The sequence below is a fragment of the Gasterosteus aculeatus genome, chromosome 2, assembly GCF_964276395.1.
Source record: "Gasterosteus aculeatus chromosome 2, fGasAcu3.hap1.1, whole genome shotgun sequence".
NCBI lineage: Eukaryota > Metazoa > Chordata > Actinopteri > Perciformes > Gasterosteidae > Gasterosteus > Gasterosteus aculeatus.
The window spans coordinates 11,250,160-11,266,769 of NC_135689.1; the positions used below are offsets into that span (position 1 = coordinate 11,250,160).

General features: G+C 42.7%; 1 protein-coding gene across 1 annotated transcript; it reads left to right on the forward strand.

Annotated features, from left to right (window-relative positions):
• The first annotated feature begins 5,185 nt into the window (after window positions 1-5,185).
• Window positions 5,186-15,023, forward strand: rnd1b (Rho family GTPase 1b). Its single transcript, XM_040192971.2, has 5 exons — window positions 5,186-5,739; window positions 6,191-6,278; window positions 11,576-11,685; window positions 11,801-11,935; window positions 12,182-15,023. Exons 1-5 carry the CDS (start codon window positions 5,620-5,622, stop codon window positions 12,425-12,427), a joined length of 699 nt encoding a protein of 232 aa, XP_040048905.1. The 5' UTR covers window positions 5,186-5,619; the 3' UTR covers window positions 12,428-15,023.
• The last annotated feature ends 1,587 nt before the right edge of the window (window positions 15,024-16,610 follow it).

Below are 16,610 nucleotides of genomic sequence, written 5' to 3' on the forward strand. Positions count from 1 at the left end.
ACATGGGCTAATTCAGCTGTGGTTGTAGATAAATACATGTGAGGAGAGAAAAGAGAACTGTAGCATAGCAACACTATGAGTATTATTCAAGATACAAACACGAGTAGCTTCCCAGGGTTTCTTCTCTGGAAACCCCGTTTCCCCTTTTGGCCAAAGAGTGCAGAGAGACAGAATCCGAGTCTGTTTGTCCTCCGTATCTACAGCTGTCTGTCGGCTGTCATTCCAGTTTAAACCAAATGTCTCCTCAAAGGCACAATTGTTTCCAGCAGAATCAACATGGTCTCCCAAGGAAAATGATAACTTCCTTTCCTTGTTTATCCAGTAGCCTTTTTAAAGTGTTATTTATTCACAAATATGTTTTACAGCAACTATCTATACAACTATGTACGATTCATATCTTGCTCTCGGTATAACGGTTCACTTATCTGTATGCAACAGTGATGCAAAGCTCATGCATGACAAGCACATACTTGCACATCAAGACTATATGCATATTTTGTCACAGCTGTGAATGTATAAATGCTGGAAGGATTATTTACAATAACTGTGGTTTGTTTGCAGATATTTAGCGGAAAATTTGATAACCTTCCAAATTAACCCCAAACTGTGGTTGTCATGAAATATCTTTTTTTTTCTTTTTTTTAAACCACAAAGAAATTAGTTAAGTTATTTATAAGTTATTTTTTCTGAAAAAATTGGAAAAATCTTGACACATAATTGAAGCACAAGCAAATCCAAAAAAAGGACAGTTTTGTTGCTCCAGTCTCAGGCTTGTACAAACTGGCATTGATGACGGTTGACTGTCCTTTTTTTGCAGAACCCTTACTCTTATTACCGGGTGTTGTACAGTACATAATTCTTTATAGAAATATTTGCCATTGCCTGTTTAATATATTTTACTTCTTCACAATGACTATGATAAATTGTGCGAGATGAAACAACCACATCATGTCTTGTTCTTAAGGTTTCCAAGTGGACTGCAAAAAACATAAAAATCACTTAAATCAGTATATTTTCTGTATGATGTCCAAAGACAATATATTTAAAGATGAATAATACATTGAATATAACCTACTCGTCCACTCATTAGTGTATCGAAAAAGTGGATGTACTATTATGCATAAACAGCTAAACATGTGAATATCAGCCCAACATGTAGGGAGTATCGGAAGGGGGGCCGCTAGTGGAATAGTCAAGTTCATACTTTCAAATCCTATCAAATTCCTATTTCTCTGCCAACTGCATAGCAATGGCCAGATTTAACTTTAACTACTACATACATGAGTAATATGTACAACTTCTAGTCATAAGACAAGTCAAATAAATGTATTTGCTGCAAATCCTAAAAGCTTCATCCAAACGTTGCAAAGTCAACAATTGCCTCTTTTGTTCATATAATCAGTGCAATCACATTATACATAATACAGCACCCACAATACATAAATAATAAATAATTCACTGACATTCTCGACAATGATGCAACCTCTTTCACCTTCTAAAACTCTAGAATTCAGCTAGCATACAACTTATGTAAATACTGTAATTTATGTGCATGACGTATCGCATTCCTGTTTTATCCGAAGGGCTTTTTAGGACCATCCTCACACGAGCCACTTGACTTACACAAGTCACATGTTATCAAGGCTTAATTGTACATACGGTATATTAGATATGCAGGTACCATCATCAAATTGCACAGAAACAACACATTGCTTACAGGAAATAGACAGATTTTAATCACAGTACACACTTCTATACTTAACACCTCAGAAAGCATGTTTTTTATATATATTCCTCTCTTTTTGCAATTACGCATACGCTTTAATGTTTGCATCCACCGACACCCACATTCATTTTTTAAGGGACCAGGTTTGAGGTACATAACTTCTACTTGATGAAACACAGAGAGCACAACAGCTTCTTTTGCTAAAGATTTACTAGATATTAGCTTCCTCCATTTACTTAATTTGTATTGAAGGGAATTTCTACAAATATTGAATTATTCTTTCGCCGTATAAAGCACAATTTTTTACTATTAGAATTTCCTATCGCGCTTCTCTCGCCTAAATTCTGTACGCAATACAAAGTCCACCATCGACGAGACACTAGCTGAGACTATCAAGATATCTCCTCAATAATGATGGGGTGTAATTGCACTACTATCATTTATATGTCTGCTTTACGATGCAATAAATGCACTTGACGTCAAACTGTACCCACATCCAGTACTGAACCAGTTGTCGATGAAGATGTCAACGTTTCCTCTGGTTTCTGCCGAGCTGACCAAACAAACGTAACACAACAGTGTCTGATGACGGTGTGTCTATGGAGTGCAACTTTTGGCTTTAGCACATTTCAAAGGGGAGGTGATTAAAACACAAACATTTAAGTAACATTGGTGTCTGTTATTTATTTCAATCTGGTGACTCACAATCACCAGCAGAGGGAGGAAGCGGCACGTCTGCACCTCGCAGATGAGCTGTGCTCAGTCCAACATTCACAAGAACAAGACCACCGTCTCTCTGTGGGGCGACTGTGAGTTTTTAGTGCCTCCTTATTTTGGGTGGAAGCAGAAAATATATTTCTATAAACTGTATATATATATATATATATAGGCCTAAACTAGAAGGTAAAATACATATATATATATATATATATATATATATATATATATATATATATATATATATATATATATATATTTTACCTTCTAGTCCAGGCCTTTAATTCAAATAAGAATAAATGACATTGATTCAGCATGCAATGATATCTTAGACATACACATGCTTCCAGTTTTATTGCAGCATTTTAGATATGTCCCCCTTCCTCTTTCAAAATGGCATTGCCCTCATGCACAAAGCAGATCTACAATGAAAACGTTTTCCCAGGATCGTTGAAGGCTTTTAATGGTCTGCACAAAGCCCTGGTTTCGGCCCAGTACCTTTTGGATGAACTGCACCCCCCACATGCTTTTGTGGCTAAATGGAAGCAAATCCCTGCAGCCAGGTTTCAAAATCGTGTTTAAAGCCCTGGAAGATGTCTGTGATGTCTGCGATGTGTGTCCACATTCTTCTTGCGTTGGCAAAGCTTGACTGGGATGTTGTTTTAGCGTTGCACAACTTTATCAAATTTAGATTACAGGGAGAGGTCAGAGATAAGCCTCTTCGATCAATCCAAACATGATACTTTAATCTGTACAAGTTATTCAGTACTGCACCTGAGTGCCACTCATTCAGATTGGGCTACAGAAACCCATGTTCTGTTTGAACATGATCCTCTTTTCACCATCGTCTGCTGGTGATATCACATGGTTATCCTTTGGGAAGCCTAACATCTCTTTCTTCTTTGCTGGATCTCATGCGAGTTGTTCGGAATTGTCGCTACGTGTCAAATACAAATCCTGGATTACAACACCATCTGGTGATGGGTTTGTGGAAAGCAAATAAGGTAGCTTCCCACTTTGCATTTCTAACTGTCTCGGAGACCTCGGGAGAAAACTAGTGATTCAGCTTTTGCCTCATTTCCTGAGAGTTGTGTGTAAACTACTGTCACTCTCTTGTGATGATGTTAATTACCATCACTGTTGCCAAATAAGTGGCAGTGTGATGGTTGAAGGCGTCAAAGCCGTCATCCTTCCAGAAGTCAGCCCCCCCCCCCCCCTATTGTCCTTCTCATCCTCCAGTATCAGCCATATTGGAAGGTGTAACTTTATGCCTGATGATTATTCACAGCCACCTGTCTCTCTCGGTCTCTGAGGGGGTTACACAGGTTTCCCTGGATGCATTGCAATTATTTTAGGAGGGTTAGAGAGAGTTCATCGTCTTCGTTGTGTCTCCTCAACTGTTTTTCTATTTGTGTATTGAAGCTTTTTTCATACCGGTAAGCAGCGTAGAACATTTGTGAGCCTCGTCCCTATGAAGGGTCAGTCAGCAACACTATTTTAATCATATTATCTATTTACTGAGTGAAGCTGTCATTGTTTTCAGGAAAAAAATCTTTTTTAGGGTCGACATTTTACCCACAAGACAAGGGAGGAAAAATAATTTAAAATTCTGTAACTTTGACTGACGAACTGAAGATGAACGCATTCACGTGCACTGACATTGACTTTATTGACTTTATCTTCACAAAAACAGTTCGCTGCTCTTAACGTCATGTATTGCTTCTTTAACTGGCTACAGTTACACACAACATTGAACCATTTTAAAACAATTTTAGCAAGAATGTTTACGGCTGCTTTTTCTACAAATCCACCTTCTCTTTGGACTCACTTTTAGCACTAGCACCACAACACGGCGGAGTTTGCTAAATAAACATTAGATTGTATTGCATGATATGCATTATCAACATGCTGTTCTTACAGTGAAATACCATGAATAAAGAGAAAAAAGCGCACTAAAATATTTTTGTTGACGGAAATGAAACACAAACAGCAATACGAAACGTGTTTCTTCCCTGCATGCAGACACAACCTGCACACGTGAGAGTTATGCACGATGGCAACAAGACACACTGACTGGATTCCAGCATGGGAGGTGAATCATCCGGGCTGTTTGTGAACAAAGGCAAATTGGTTTGTCTCACTTGGGCAAAATGACTCTGATTGGCATCAGTAAGTAAATTACCCAGTAGGCGGCCAGACAAAGGGGCAGGAAGCTAATTCACTTTCATCTTTTAATTGTCCTTGTCCTAACAATGACGTCCTCCTTCCATACAGTAATAACCCTCGGGGTGTGAAAGTCACTGTGCCCCCCCCAGGGGGGTTGATCCGCACAAGTCCTGATCCGGTGGGCAGCCGACGGCTGGTCCCCTGTCGGGGGGCCTCACACCATCCCGATCAACGTGGCTCTGTTATAGTGAGCACGCTTCACGCTGCCTCTTGATCAGACAACATTTACCGAAACCAACTGTGGTGAATTTAAGAGGAAATTGACTCACTTGTGAGAACTCAAACATCATTGTCAAAGATTTCCTACAAATTTGAACTATTTACAAGCATATCATAACAACTCCCGCACAACTGGCTAAGTCGGAGACAGGGAATTTCAGATTTCAGGATTAAAATGGCTGTGACTTCCAGTGCCGATCACTGCAAACCAATTAGTCCACTGCGGATTGGTCTATCAGTCCCATTGTCATGCTGATGATCCAGACAGTCAATGATCTAATCAATCCTTTTGCAGCAGGCCGCGTGACAGCATCCACAGGTGACGAAAGAGAGGTCTGCAGAAACTGACTGCCCTAAAAACTTTAAAAGACAAAGTCGTTTTACACGTAGCTCCTCCTGCAATGTAACACTGTTTTTTTGTCACATAATCTATCAGAAACCCGTTTGTTTGCAACGCAGCCTTATTTCTGTCATCCTTCCCTTTGCTTTCTGGGTAAAGGGCTGAGAATGCCCGCGGAATGGTGAGCTCCTATTGGCTGACGCGCGTCCCTATAAACGCCCGATGTGGGGAAAATGAAATCAGATCAACTGCGAGCATCCTTCAGAGACCCACCGGGAACCGCGCGATCCCACTGCCAGGATTTCTGCGTTGTATTGAAGCTTGAATCTTTTTTTTTTTTTTTTTTTAAACAACATTTTCTGCAACAAAACACTGGTCCGTCACCGACACCATGAAGGAGAGAAGGAACAATCAGCCGCTGGTGGTGAGGTGCAAACTGGTGCTCGTGGGGGACGTACAATGCGGAAAAACGGCGATGTTGCAAGTCCTGGCGAAGGATTGTTATCCAGAGGTACGCTGCGGATACGTGGGTCCTTGTTTTGGGGGGAAATATAATTAAACGTGTGTGTTTTCTGCAGTTGTTTTGATGATAAGAGCCCCGAGTTACCTTCATGATGATTGAACGTGGCGGAAAGAGAAACGGTGCGCATGCTGCAGACTCCGTGTTCATGCGCATTCTTATAACACGTTGTCCTCTTTGGTTTATTAGATGTGCATTTACCGTAATACCTTATGGGGCATCAGCTGTTTTTAATCACATAATCAATGGAATTGTATTCTTTACAGAGGGATAATTATTGGTGCGTGCTATAGTCTGGAGTCTAGAATCGCCGCAGTGCTTAATGTGATTAATGTAAAATGTATGTAAATGTTGTTGTTTGTTTTAAAGCTAGATCAGTTATCTTTAGCTGGCAGACATACGTCTCCCCACTAATGGCCCCACGCTGTTTGTTGTCCTCCAGACCTACGTGCCCACGGTGTTTGAGAACTACACCGCCTGTCTGGAGCTGGAGGAGCAGCGCGTTGAACTCAGTCTGTGGGACACCTCAGGTACCTGATCACATCTTCTCTCTCCTGATCGTGGGCTGCCATTCAGCGCGCCCCACCACCATTAGAATGTATTTACGTAAGACGGCTGCTATCTTAGCGTATCTTCACGCTGTTCTTCTCTTGGTGGCCGGACATGTGATTGTTGTAACCCTGTTCATCTTCAAATAAAGAAGATCATACGATTGTGGTGTTTGATCACTATTAGGCGGCCCTCATACTCTGTGGCACACAGCATTTCCACTTGTTGAGCCGCAGTCTCATCCATCTTTCATTTCTAAATGCCAGATGATTAAGCGTTAAATGCCCTTTCATATCACCCAATGCTTTTTGCACATGGCAAGATGAAGAGATTGACAAAACCTGCCGGCACATTTCTGTGCCGACTTTGTTTCACTGGAAAACGAGGCATAGGGATTATTCCGCCTCACTCGTTGCGATAGCTGACTTTGTGCATCATATGTTCATTTACACTAAGCGTGAAAAAAAAGAGGGTCAATGTGTCAGTGCGGATCTCCCCGGGGATCTGCCATTCGGCGTATTGACCTGGATTCTGTAGTCACGGGTCTGCAGCACCTGTTTGATTCCCTTCATGCTCACTGCACAGCGATTTGTCGTCCAGCCCATCCGTCCCTCCCCATGTAGTGCCAGATGTGTCAGTTCGTCACTTTTGCTGAGCAAGTTGGCTTGTGTATCTTTGTACATCGTCTGTGAGCTCCAAATCTTTTATGTAACGGACCCACATATGCCGTATCCACTGTGTTTCAATCAGCCCCCCCCTCCCCCTTCACCATTATCCCAAAGCGTCAGGAGAAAAGTGAGTGTAATTCCCTCCCCAGACCAAATCCGGGTTTTTAATCCCAGACGGTGGACCTTTGGTCTGACCAGCAGGAACGGGCCCGGTGCCGGGTGGGTGGGGGGGGGGGGGGGGGGTGTGCACACAGAAAGACTTCCTGTTGAGCAGACAGACACGAGGCAGCTCAGAAACTCTGGTGACCTGCATTTGCCTCCATATGCTGCTGCGGGGGTCACTCACTAGCACAGCACGATGCAGGGGATTAAGACTCTGAATAGGTGCGCTGCCCCCCCCCCCCCCTTCTGACTGACCCGATGAGTTCGACGTGCTCTCTTTTTCTCTCCTTCTTTTATTCTCCATTCTTTCACTTCTTTCACTTTCTCAGCTTTTCTGTTGCAGTTTGCTCTTTTCTCCTGCCCACCATTCACCTCTTCAACTCTTTTCTGTTACTCTCTGTTAAACCTTTTCTCTGTTAGCCTCCCTGTCGGTCACGCACATTCAAAAATTGCATTGATTAGTTTGTGTCTGAATTGCATTACGGGGAAACAATGAACATATACAGTTATAAAGTCAACGTACCGTACAGACAGTTGTCAAATATCATATTAAATTGGCCGGCAGGCATCACATAAAGATATTCATGGCGGCAATGTGAATATTTTGATTTGCATCACGCTTTAGGTTTGATTTAAGGACATCATTTTCACTCTCTTGTTGTGTAAGGGGGAGAACCAATATCGCCCCTCCTCTCTGTCATTTGTTATAGATGACTGTCATGTATCTGATGTCAGGCCGCAGGTAGTGGACTACACCCGCGGGGGCAATTTGTTGGCCACACCGTACAGCTTTTTCTTCATAGTGTAATTTGGTCTAATTGTGTGGAGCTGCTGCTGCCTCTCCCCAAGCTGAGAGGGTCTTCTCATTATTGTAACTCCCCCGAATCGATCGGACTGACCTCATCACTACCTACACATGGCGGGAAGCTCCTTCTCTCAGCCCGGCAATGGATTTACAGGCTAAAATCAATTCACCAGTTTTAATCAGCCTGGTCCGATTGGACACGGGGGGGAGGGGAGGGCAGACAAAGAGGAGAAGGCGAACATTGTCCAGTAGCTCATGGATAGTGAATAATGAAACTCCTCATGGTGTTGGAGGGAAATATATTTCAGGTTGACTGGTTCGGTGCAGAGGATATTGTATATAGACTAATCATTTCTTGTATGGTTAATGAATGAGACTGATTTCTAATGAACTCAATATCCATTTAATCAGATGAAAATATCTGTATCATTGTAAAGAAGAGGCATTGTTAATATGGAATAATTATTTTAATGGATTACCATGATGTATGTCTACTAACAATTTGATGTTAGAATGGAAATGTGAAAAGGCTGATAGTTATGGCTTACTGGTTTGCTATTAGTTGTTTGGTGTGTTATCTATTTTAAGGTTGTGTTATCTATTTTAAGGTTGACACCATTTTTTTTTCCCATTGTGAGATTAAACGATTAAACAAAGCATCAAATCACTTATTTAACACTTAATAGCAGTTTTTAATCACAATGTAGGTAGAGCTCTCGGCGGATACATTTGATCGAAGCCTGATCACACTGACTATTAATAGCACAAATCCCTGAAACATAACTATATGGTCTTCAAATGTAATTTGTGTCATAGCTTTACATTTTATAAACCATCTATTGTCTGAGACAACTTTGCCAGTGTCACAAGTTACAAAGCAAAGCTTGTTACCAGCCCAACGTGGTGATGCTGAGGAACAAAGGGCCATCCATGCCCCTCCCTGCAGGGGGTCTTCAGCAGTGATTCTGACTTGCTCTGGCATGTGAAACCAGGGAACAACTGTCTGACGCAATGTAGTGTGTTTTCGGGCCTGTCTGCGAACTCCATAGTTATCAGCTGCAGCAGCGGTCGGATGAGTGTGGGCGAATCTGTGAGTCATCGCATCGCTGGATCATTACTCTGTCTGACCCCTGCATTGTCACTCTAGAGGAGCGTGCTAATGATGAAGATAGGCTACATGTCGCTCAGTTGATTTAGCACACATGCACAAAAATACCCTCTCGGGCTCACTCATGCACATACTGAAAAAGAACCCCCCCACCTCCCGGCGTTTGGGTCTGCGGAGCCTACTTCTGCTCTGGCCCAATTTCCTTCCTTTGCTCTGGGCACCGCACCGTTTTAAGAGGGATGGAGTTGAGCTCAGCAGCGGGAGTTTTGGTTATTTCTTCTCCTTTCATTCCCCAGTTAGTCGGCCTCGCTCTCGTGTTTGGTGCCTCAGAAACTCTCCCATCTGTTGTCACGGCATGCTGTTGAGAAGAGGGAAGCATTTGGAGCGGACTCTATATGTGGAAGGAAGGAAGAGAGGGAAAGCAACAGGGACTGGTGCTCTGTGATATCAGTCTGCAGGGGGGCCAAGGATTAATGGCATAGGAGGGCTCTTTGTGATCTACCTCAGCGGGCTGCACGCCTGCTTTCCCTCCTCTCTTCCTCTTGGCTTTTTCTCAATACAATAGAAACAACTTTTTTTCCAGGATAAGAAACTGGGTCCTGGAGTGCCTGAAAAGGGCCGTTCAGGCGGCTGCTCTCCCCAAAAAAGCATGTTGAGGAACTATATATATATATATATGATAATGTTTTTTCTAATAATAATAACACAGTTACTTTTTTTCATTCCTATGGAGACGTCCATTGAATCCTGTATCCTTTATACAAAAAATGGATTTCTTTGAAGAAAAAAAACCCTCCTAGACATTCCCTCGATCTCCCCCCACTCTCTTGACAGTGTAACTAATTTGTCAGCTTTAATTTCAATGGCTCTTCGACCCGCTGTTCAGCTCTCCATCGATTTCTGCATTTAGATCAGTTGGCATTTTAATGCAGAATCACACCAGGATCCTGGCTGTGTGATAACCTCCTGGGGGTAATTGATAGGATTTATAGCGCCGTGCCTCTTGATTCTCCCATGAGACACCTTAGAGTCCCCAAAAACACACACACACATTCTCATCCCAGTGGTGCTAATTGCTCTGATTTTAATATGTGTCGATTTTCGCAGTCAGCAAAGGCAAAGTTTTCTCTCAGATGAGCGTGTCCCAAAGTGTAAACGGTGTCATTTGCATTCTCAGGGTGTGCCGTCTGTAAAAATCCAGCCGTAGTAAATCATTTAGTTTAATCCCACTGTTTCAGTTAATTTGCTATTTAACACTAAGTCATTTTGTTCTATCCGGAAGCTTAAAAACAGAGTTTTAACACAACAAGTCCCTTTGTTCCACTGCTGCAATGTTTACTTTCTTCACAACATTGAGCCCTAAAGGAAATCTCATCCCAGCTTATCATTATTCCACTCACAGCACCTGGCAGCTGGCAAATTCAGTTTTACCCTTTGATAATGTGGAAATCATTAAGTATTCATGAACCTGATCTGTATGCACACATCCATGTTGTGTGTGCCTCTTCATACGTTTCCTTCTCATGCATTGTTTTCTCTGCTGTAAATCAATTAGGACGGCTGTGTAATATTACCGGCCGAGTAATTACACGGACGACCGTTGTTATCTGTGGCTGTAAGTGCAGCGCTGAATGGTATTAATCCCATCGAGCTGCTTCTCTTCTGTTTCATCTGATCAAAGACCTCTGGCATCTGCCACGTTTTAAATATTGAGTCTGTGTCGTTAGCTGTGACTCTGGGACTTTGTGTGTGTGACCGATTTACGTCGGTGTCCCCCAACTCTGTCGCAGAGCAGAGGAATGTCCCCAGCAGGAGGTGGGCGGGCAGTTTGCGGTGTACGGTGATTGATTGGCAGTTAAAGCGAGCCTTTATGTAGAGGTGGGAGGAATGCCTGATGTAGATGGCGGATTCCAAGGCTGTTGCTGTGGTAACAGAGGGGCTGAAGGTATTGCGCGGCGAGCAGAGGATTTTTTTTGCGGGGGGGAGGGGGACGCGGGGACGGGGGGACGGGGGGGCGGTTTACTTAAGGATTCTGAGCATGAGTGGGAGCGTCTGCCTGCCCCGAGCCCACCGTTCCACTTGCGTAATCTACTGCAAGAGAAGATCAATGAGGATTTAGTGCTGGATCGTTGTCTTCTCTCACTCTGATAAGCCAGCAGAGGGTACAGGAGCAAAGGGAAGAGACGCTTTAGGGACAACAAAGTGAGGCTCAGCGGGATGGAGGTGCCGATTGTCCCTTTTTGCACCAACCAACTAAAAATATAGCACTTTAAGCGTTAAACACACAATAATAAGTTAGAAACAAACAAAGTGTAGGTGTGTGTTAACGTTCAACCATGAAAATCCCCCTTTGGCAAGATTTAAAATCGGCTCATTCAGTTTCCTCTGAAATGTTTGTCTCACCAATCAGTAACATTCAGCCATACATTCATTCTGCTGTGAGTCCCTGTAGTCAATTGAGTGCATACGGAGCAACTTGTTTTCAAAGTTTGTCTTGTCATTAAACCACATGTTTGATTATCTATTTCCCGCCAGGTTCTCCATACTATGACAACGTACGGCCCCTGTGCTACAGTGACTCAGATGCCGTCTTGCTGTGTTTTGACATCAGCCGTCCTGACACTGTGGACAGCAGTTTGAAGAAGGTAATGGCTCCAGTACTTCACTTGTATACAATTCTATACCTTACGACAGGTAATTATTTACTGTACACTGTGGCAAAATGGATCCACTGAATCGAGCGTCCCTTTCCGTCCACAGTGGAAAACGGAGATCCTTGACTTCTGTCCGAGCACCCGGATCCTGCTCATTGGCTGTAAGACCGACCTGCGCACAGACGTGTGCACGCTGATGGAGCTGTCCAACCAGAAACAGACTCCCATAACCTACGAGCAGGTGAGACAAAGCATGTGTATGAAAATAGCTTATTTTTTATGACAAAGAGTTCGAAAATACATCTAATGTCACCCAGAAGAGCGACCTCATTTCTATTTATTGATTCGATTTATTATGAGCTTTCAGGGCATTTCTTCCCAAAGACCACATTACATGGCGACCCCGGTGCAACTAGAAAACAATGAAAAATGTTTTAAAGGGCATCATGATCGACCCCCCCTTCACCATTCACCACAACTGTTGCAGGGTTCTGCTATGGCCAAGCAGCTGGGGGCCGAAGCCTACCTGGAGTGCTCAGCGTTCACCTCGGAGAAAAGCATCCACAGCGTGTTCCGCACCGCGGCGATGGCCTGCATCAACAAGCTGCAGCCCCTCCCCAAGCCCAGCCCCACCCGCCGCCTCTCCAAAAGACTTCTCCACCTGCCCAGCAAGTCGGATTTGCTCTCCTCCACCTTCAAGAAGGAGAAGACCAAGAGCTGCTCGGTCATGTGAGTGAAGACGTGCCGGGTTACAGTCGTCACATGCAACCCCCGGCCTCCCCCCGCCTCTTTGGTCTCGGGGAAGGGGGGGGGCACGATGGTTTCATCAGGGTTTCCTGCTGAATCCTTCTCTCACCCCCCCGCCCCCCCTCCAGACACCAAACACCCCTCAGAAGAAGTGGACACCTCGCTGTCCACTTGCTCCTGAACCTTTTACCGCAGATCCATCGTTTTCCACTATTGTTTAGCTATCGGAGAAACGATATCAGTCAACAATTTTTCATCAAGCTTTAATTGTTTTCACCTGTAAACAATATGCAACTACAATGGTGTTACATCTGTATGATTTTAATATCCCCAGGCACATATTGCTTTTGTCCAAATTGGAAATGTGCAACGTGTGACGTTTAATCTTGTGATGTAAATGCCTCTCAGACAATTCAATGGATATTTTTCTAAGTACAAAAATAAATCTAGCATGTTAGCCGTCAGGAATTAACAGCATCCTGTACATCCCTCCTTAGTAAGGTGTGTGAGGAGTGAAATAGCTGGTTGCTGGCGTCCCCATTTAGGACCGTGAAAGCACGGAGAAGTTGTGGGGCAAACCACAAGGAGAGCTGTCCCATAGTGAGCTGTGCTTGTTGTCTCTGAGGGGACGGGAGCAGGGGAAAGCGCTGGTGAGCGCGGGCTGCCGTGCAGACGGCAGTGTAGACCATTTCAACCTGCATGGATTGTTGATGCATGGTCGTGCAGCCCTGGCTAGCGCTGCTCCGCAGGCTTTTAGTGCTGAAGAGGCTCTGTGCATACAACACGACTGCAGAACCGAGGCAACGCATTCACAGAAAAAGTGTTCAGTCGAGCTTTGGGTGTTTCTGCTGCGTAGTGTCTCTGCTGTCACAGCTAAAGTTTATTTTGAAATTCAGTTTGGGTAATAGGACAGAAACAATGGTGAGAAAAGATGCTTTTATATAAAAATGATGAAAGTTTCTGTGGCGTGATATTTATTAAGCTGTGGCGGGTTAAAGATGCCGTTCAAAGTGTTATGAGGCATTTTTAAAAGCATAACACTAACACAGTCAGGCCCAATATGGTCAAATATTTTCCCAAAAAGATTTGTAGCATTGCAACAGTTTTTCAACAATTCACAAATGGTATGCAGTTTCAAAAAATGCCTTTCATATCCCAGTCAATGAGATTTTTGACCACTGTAATACAATCCAATGTAGCACTCCCACCCTGACTCTACTCCGAGATGACTAGTTCTGTGTCCTTAACTCTTGTTAATCCATTGACCTTAAATACGCAGCACTTACTGTAGGTTACAATGACTTCAAAGCAAAAATTGGACCCTTTTCAGTGTTTAAATCTTTGGCTTCATGGTTATGTGTGTGCAGCATTGATCTCTTTGCTTCTAACCATAAAGCAATAAAGATTTAAGTCTGTGATGCAAGATAATCTGTGTGGCAATAAAGATGCAGCTTTGTAGTTACTTTCACTCAGTGCTCCATGGACGTCCATGTTATAGACTAAAACCCTCTCTGCTGTAAAAAGAGGCTGCAGCTCTGTGTCAGTCGCTACTGGAATATAGAAGAATCAATGTTGATCTCCTGCTTCAAAATAGATTGTCAATAAGAACACTCTTTGAGTTGGAGATTCTAGAATTTGCTGCCAATTTTACAAAATCATAATAAAAGCAGCAGGACTTAAATCAGCTACTCGAGTGAGTTGACAATATAAACTTCTATAATGAGAAATCTACTTCAAAAATCTATAAACCATCTTGTAAAAAGGGCTAGTTTGTGGAGGGGGAGAGGAGATAATGGGAAGTAAACAAGTAATCAAAATGCACAGGCTGGCCCTGTCCAAAGAAAGCTATTTTTCCATTCTTTTTGTATTTGGTTATTGTGTATTTTCTTTTAAATTTCGCGGTATTTAAAGGCATAATGTGAGTCCCGGTGTTGTTTTTGGAAATATCTCTCAGAGAAGGTTGTTGCGTTTTCACGGGGCTGTGGACTGTCCCCGGTAGTAGGAGGAACTTAAAGCGGTGATTGCACAAAGGCTTCCAGTTCATGTTCAAACTCCAAATTCCTTAGCATTGCCTAGCAACAATTCAGCATAGACCGCTAATAGGTTGGTCGTGTGGACAGAGGCGGTTGACATCCTCACGTCCATTATTACAGCGTCCGTTACGCATTTAATGCCAGCCTTGTTAAAAAAAAATTAAAAAAAATGATATTTTCCTTGGGTCGGGGAGCTGATGCCAGACCTTCTGAAGATGGTACAGGTATTTACGGAAAATGTTGGTCGTTAATATGCAGCCTTTGTGTTTCAGTCAGTGTATGGTACAATGGTGCAGTCAAACTCTTAAGCATGTCCTATTAAAGTTGTATGATTGTACATATTGCCTGTTGTTTTATAATTATTCTAAGACATCTTCAAGGATGTCAAATTAAAATTGTTGTTGATGTGAATATTTAATTGGTAGCAATTTTTGCCTTTTTTATTGACATGTACATTTGTTTAAAATCTATTTTGGAAATTTAATTTTTTTTCCCTCTTTTTTTTGTTGCTGTGTTAAATAAAGCTTGCCTTTTACGGCTCCCTCAAAATTTTGTTTCCCTTCCATTTAAAATGTAAATTGTTAACAATTTTTGACCGAAATGTCACTCTCTGTGATGATATTCTTCACGGTAATATATCAGATTCACAGTGTTGTCTTAAATGATCTGAATAAGAATTCAAGTAGTTATTCAAGAATCCTCATGAAACCGCCAGCTGTTAGTATAATTATCTATTTGTATGTTTGTGTACAAGAGAACCCAGAACACAGCATGCAGAGTCTGATAAAACTGATAAAAAGGTTTACTACTAACCTTGTTTTTCTGAACAGAGATGACGCAGGCAGCCAGACAAGGGATTGGAAATCCTGAATACCTGACAGGCAGCCAGAGATCACACTAGGAAACTGATGATTAAAAGACAAAAAACACAGCGGCTCCCACTAGAACTGCTTTGGTCCAAGGCTTTGACTGTGGTACGCGTAACAATCGGGCCTCGATTGAGAGGAAAGGCCGTACAGTCGATTAGGGGATGAGAGTCGGGTTAGCCAGCTGCCGGAGATCAGGAAAAGGAGTAACCAAACCAACCCACGGACAAGAGACAAGAGGGCAGGGAAACACGGAATAATATTTCATATTTATATTTAATAAAATGTTGAATTACAGCATTTTTCTTTGGAAAGTTGAGATGCCTCTAATGGTAACATACTATTGACATGTGTGCAGTTCTCTCTCCTTCCGGTGTTTTAACATTAATATTAGATACTAAGTTCCATACTTGAATCATACTGGGAAATTGATTAATAGGCTTCAAACATAGTTCGGAAAATGTGAAAATGTTGCCCAATCTTTCTTATTGGATACTCCACAATGTGTTGAAAGGAAATTGAACACAATGATCCTGTGGTGTATCACTTCCATAATCTCTGTAGGAAGTGAGGTGCTTTTACACTCCATAAATGCTAATACTTCTTTAACAGGGTCTATCTCACCACATGCATGCAGCACGTGTGTTATTAAGGATAGAGACAATTTAACTCAAGATGTATGGGGGATTCCTTCATCCCTAAGCCAAGATCATAGCCGCTAATCCTCGCGCCGTTATTATCCCAGACTGAGAAGAAAGAAATGTCAGTCAAAGGTGTACCAGGGAAAATGATTAACAGCATAATACGCATACGAAGGTCTAGATATCCACCACTTAGAAAGTAAAATACTAAAGATGGATAGATATATGGATGAAAGGATGGACAGGATTCAATTTACAGGTTGTTGGATATAATCACAGCTTCTCCGCGTCTACTGCTGCTCTCATCTGTCTTCAAACCCGTCACATCTGGTCGCTGCCAGCTGCGGAGGTGTCTAACACTGGCCTGGTGCCACAGAATGTGGTCGAGGTGCCGGCACGAATGCCAAGACGCTGCCTCGTCTTCCCTGTCAACATTATCATGCGTTTGGAGTCGTGTTTCTCAACCTGATGAATGGAAGGACATGTGCCGTTATCTCTATTTTAGACTCATCCAACTGCTCAGTGGAGTAAAGGACTCTTTACCTGCTAAATGCTCTAACATGTTTGTTGTTTTCTCATCAGCAAGTAGAGTACAGTTTTCCTGCTGTCACAACAGCAACGGTAAAACA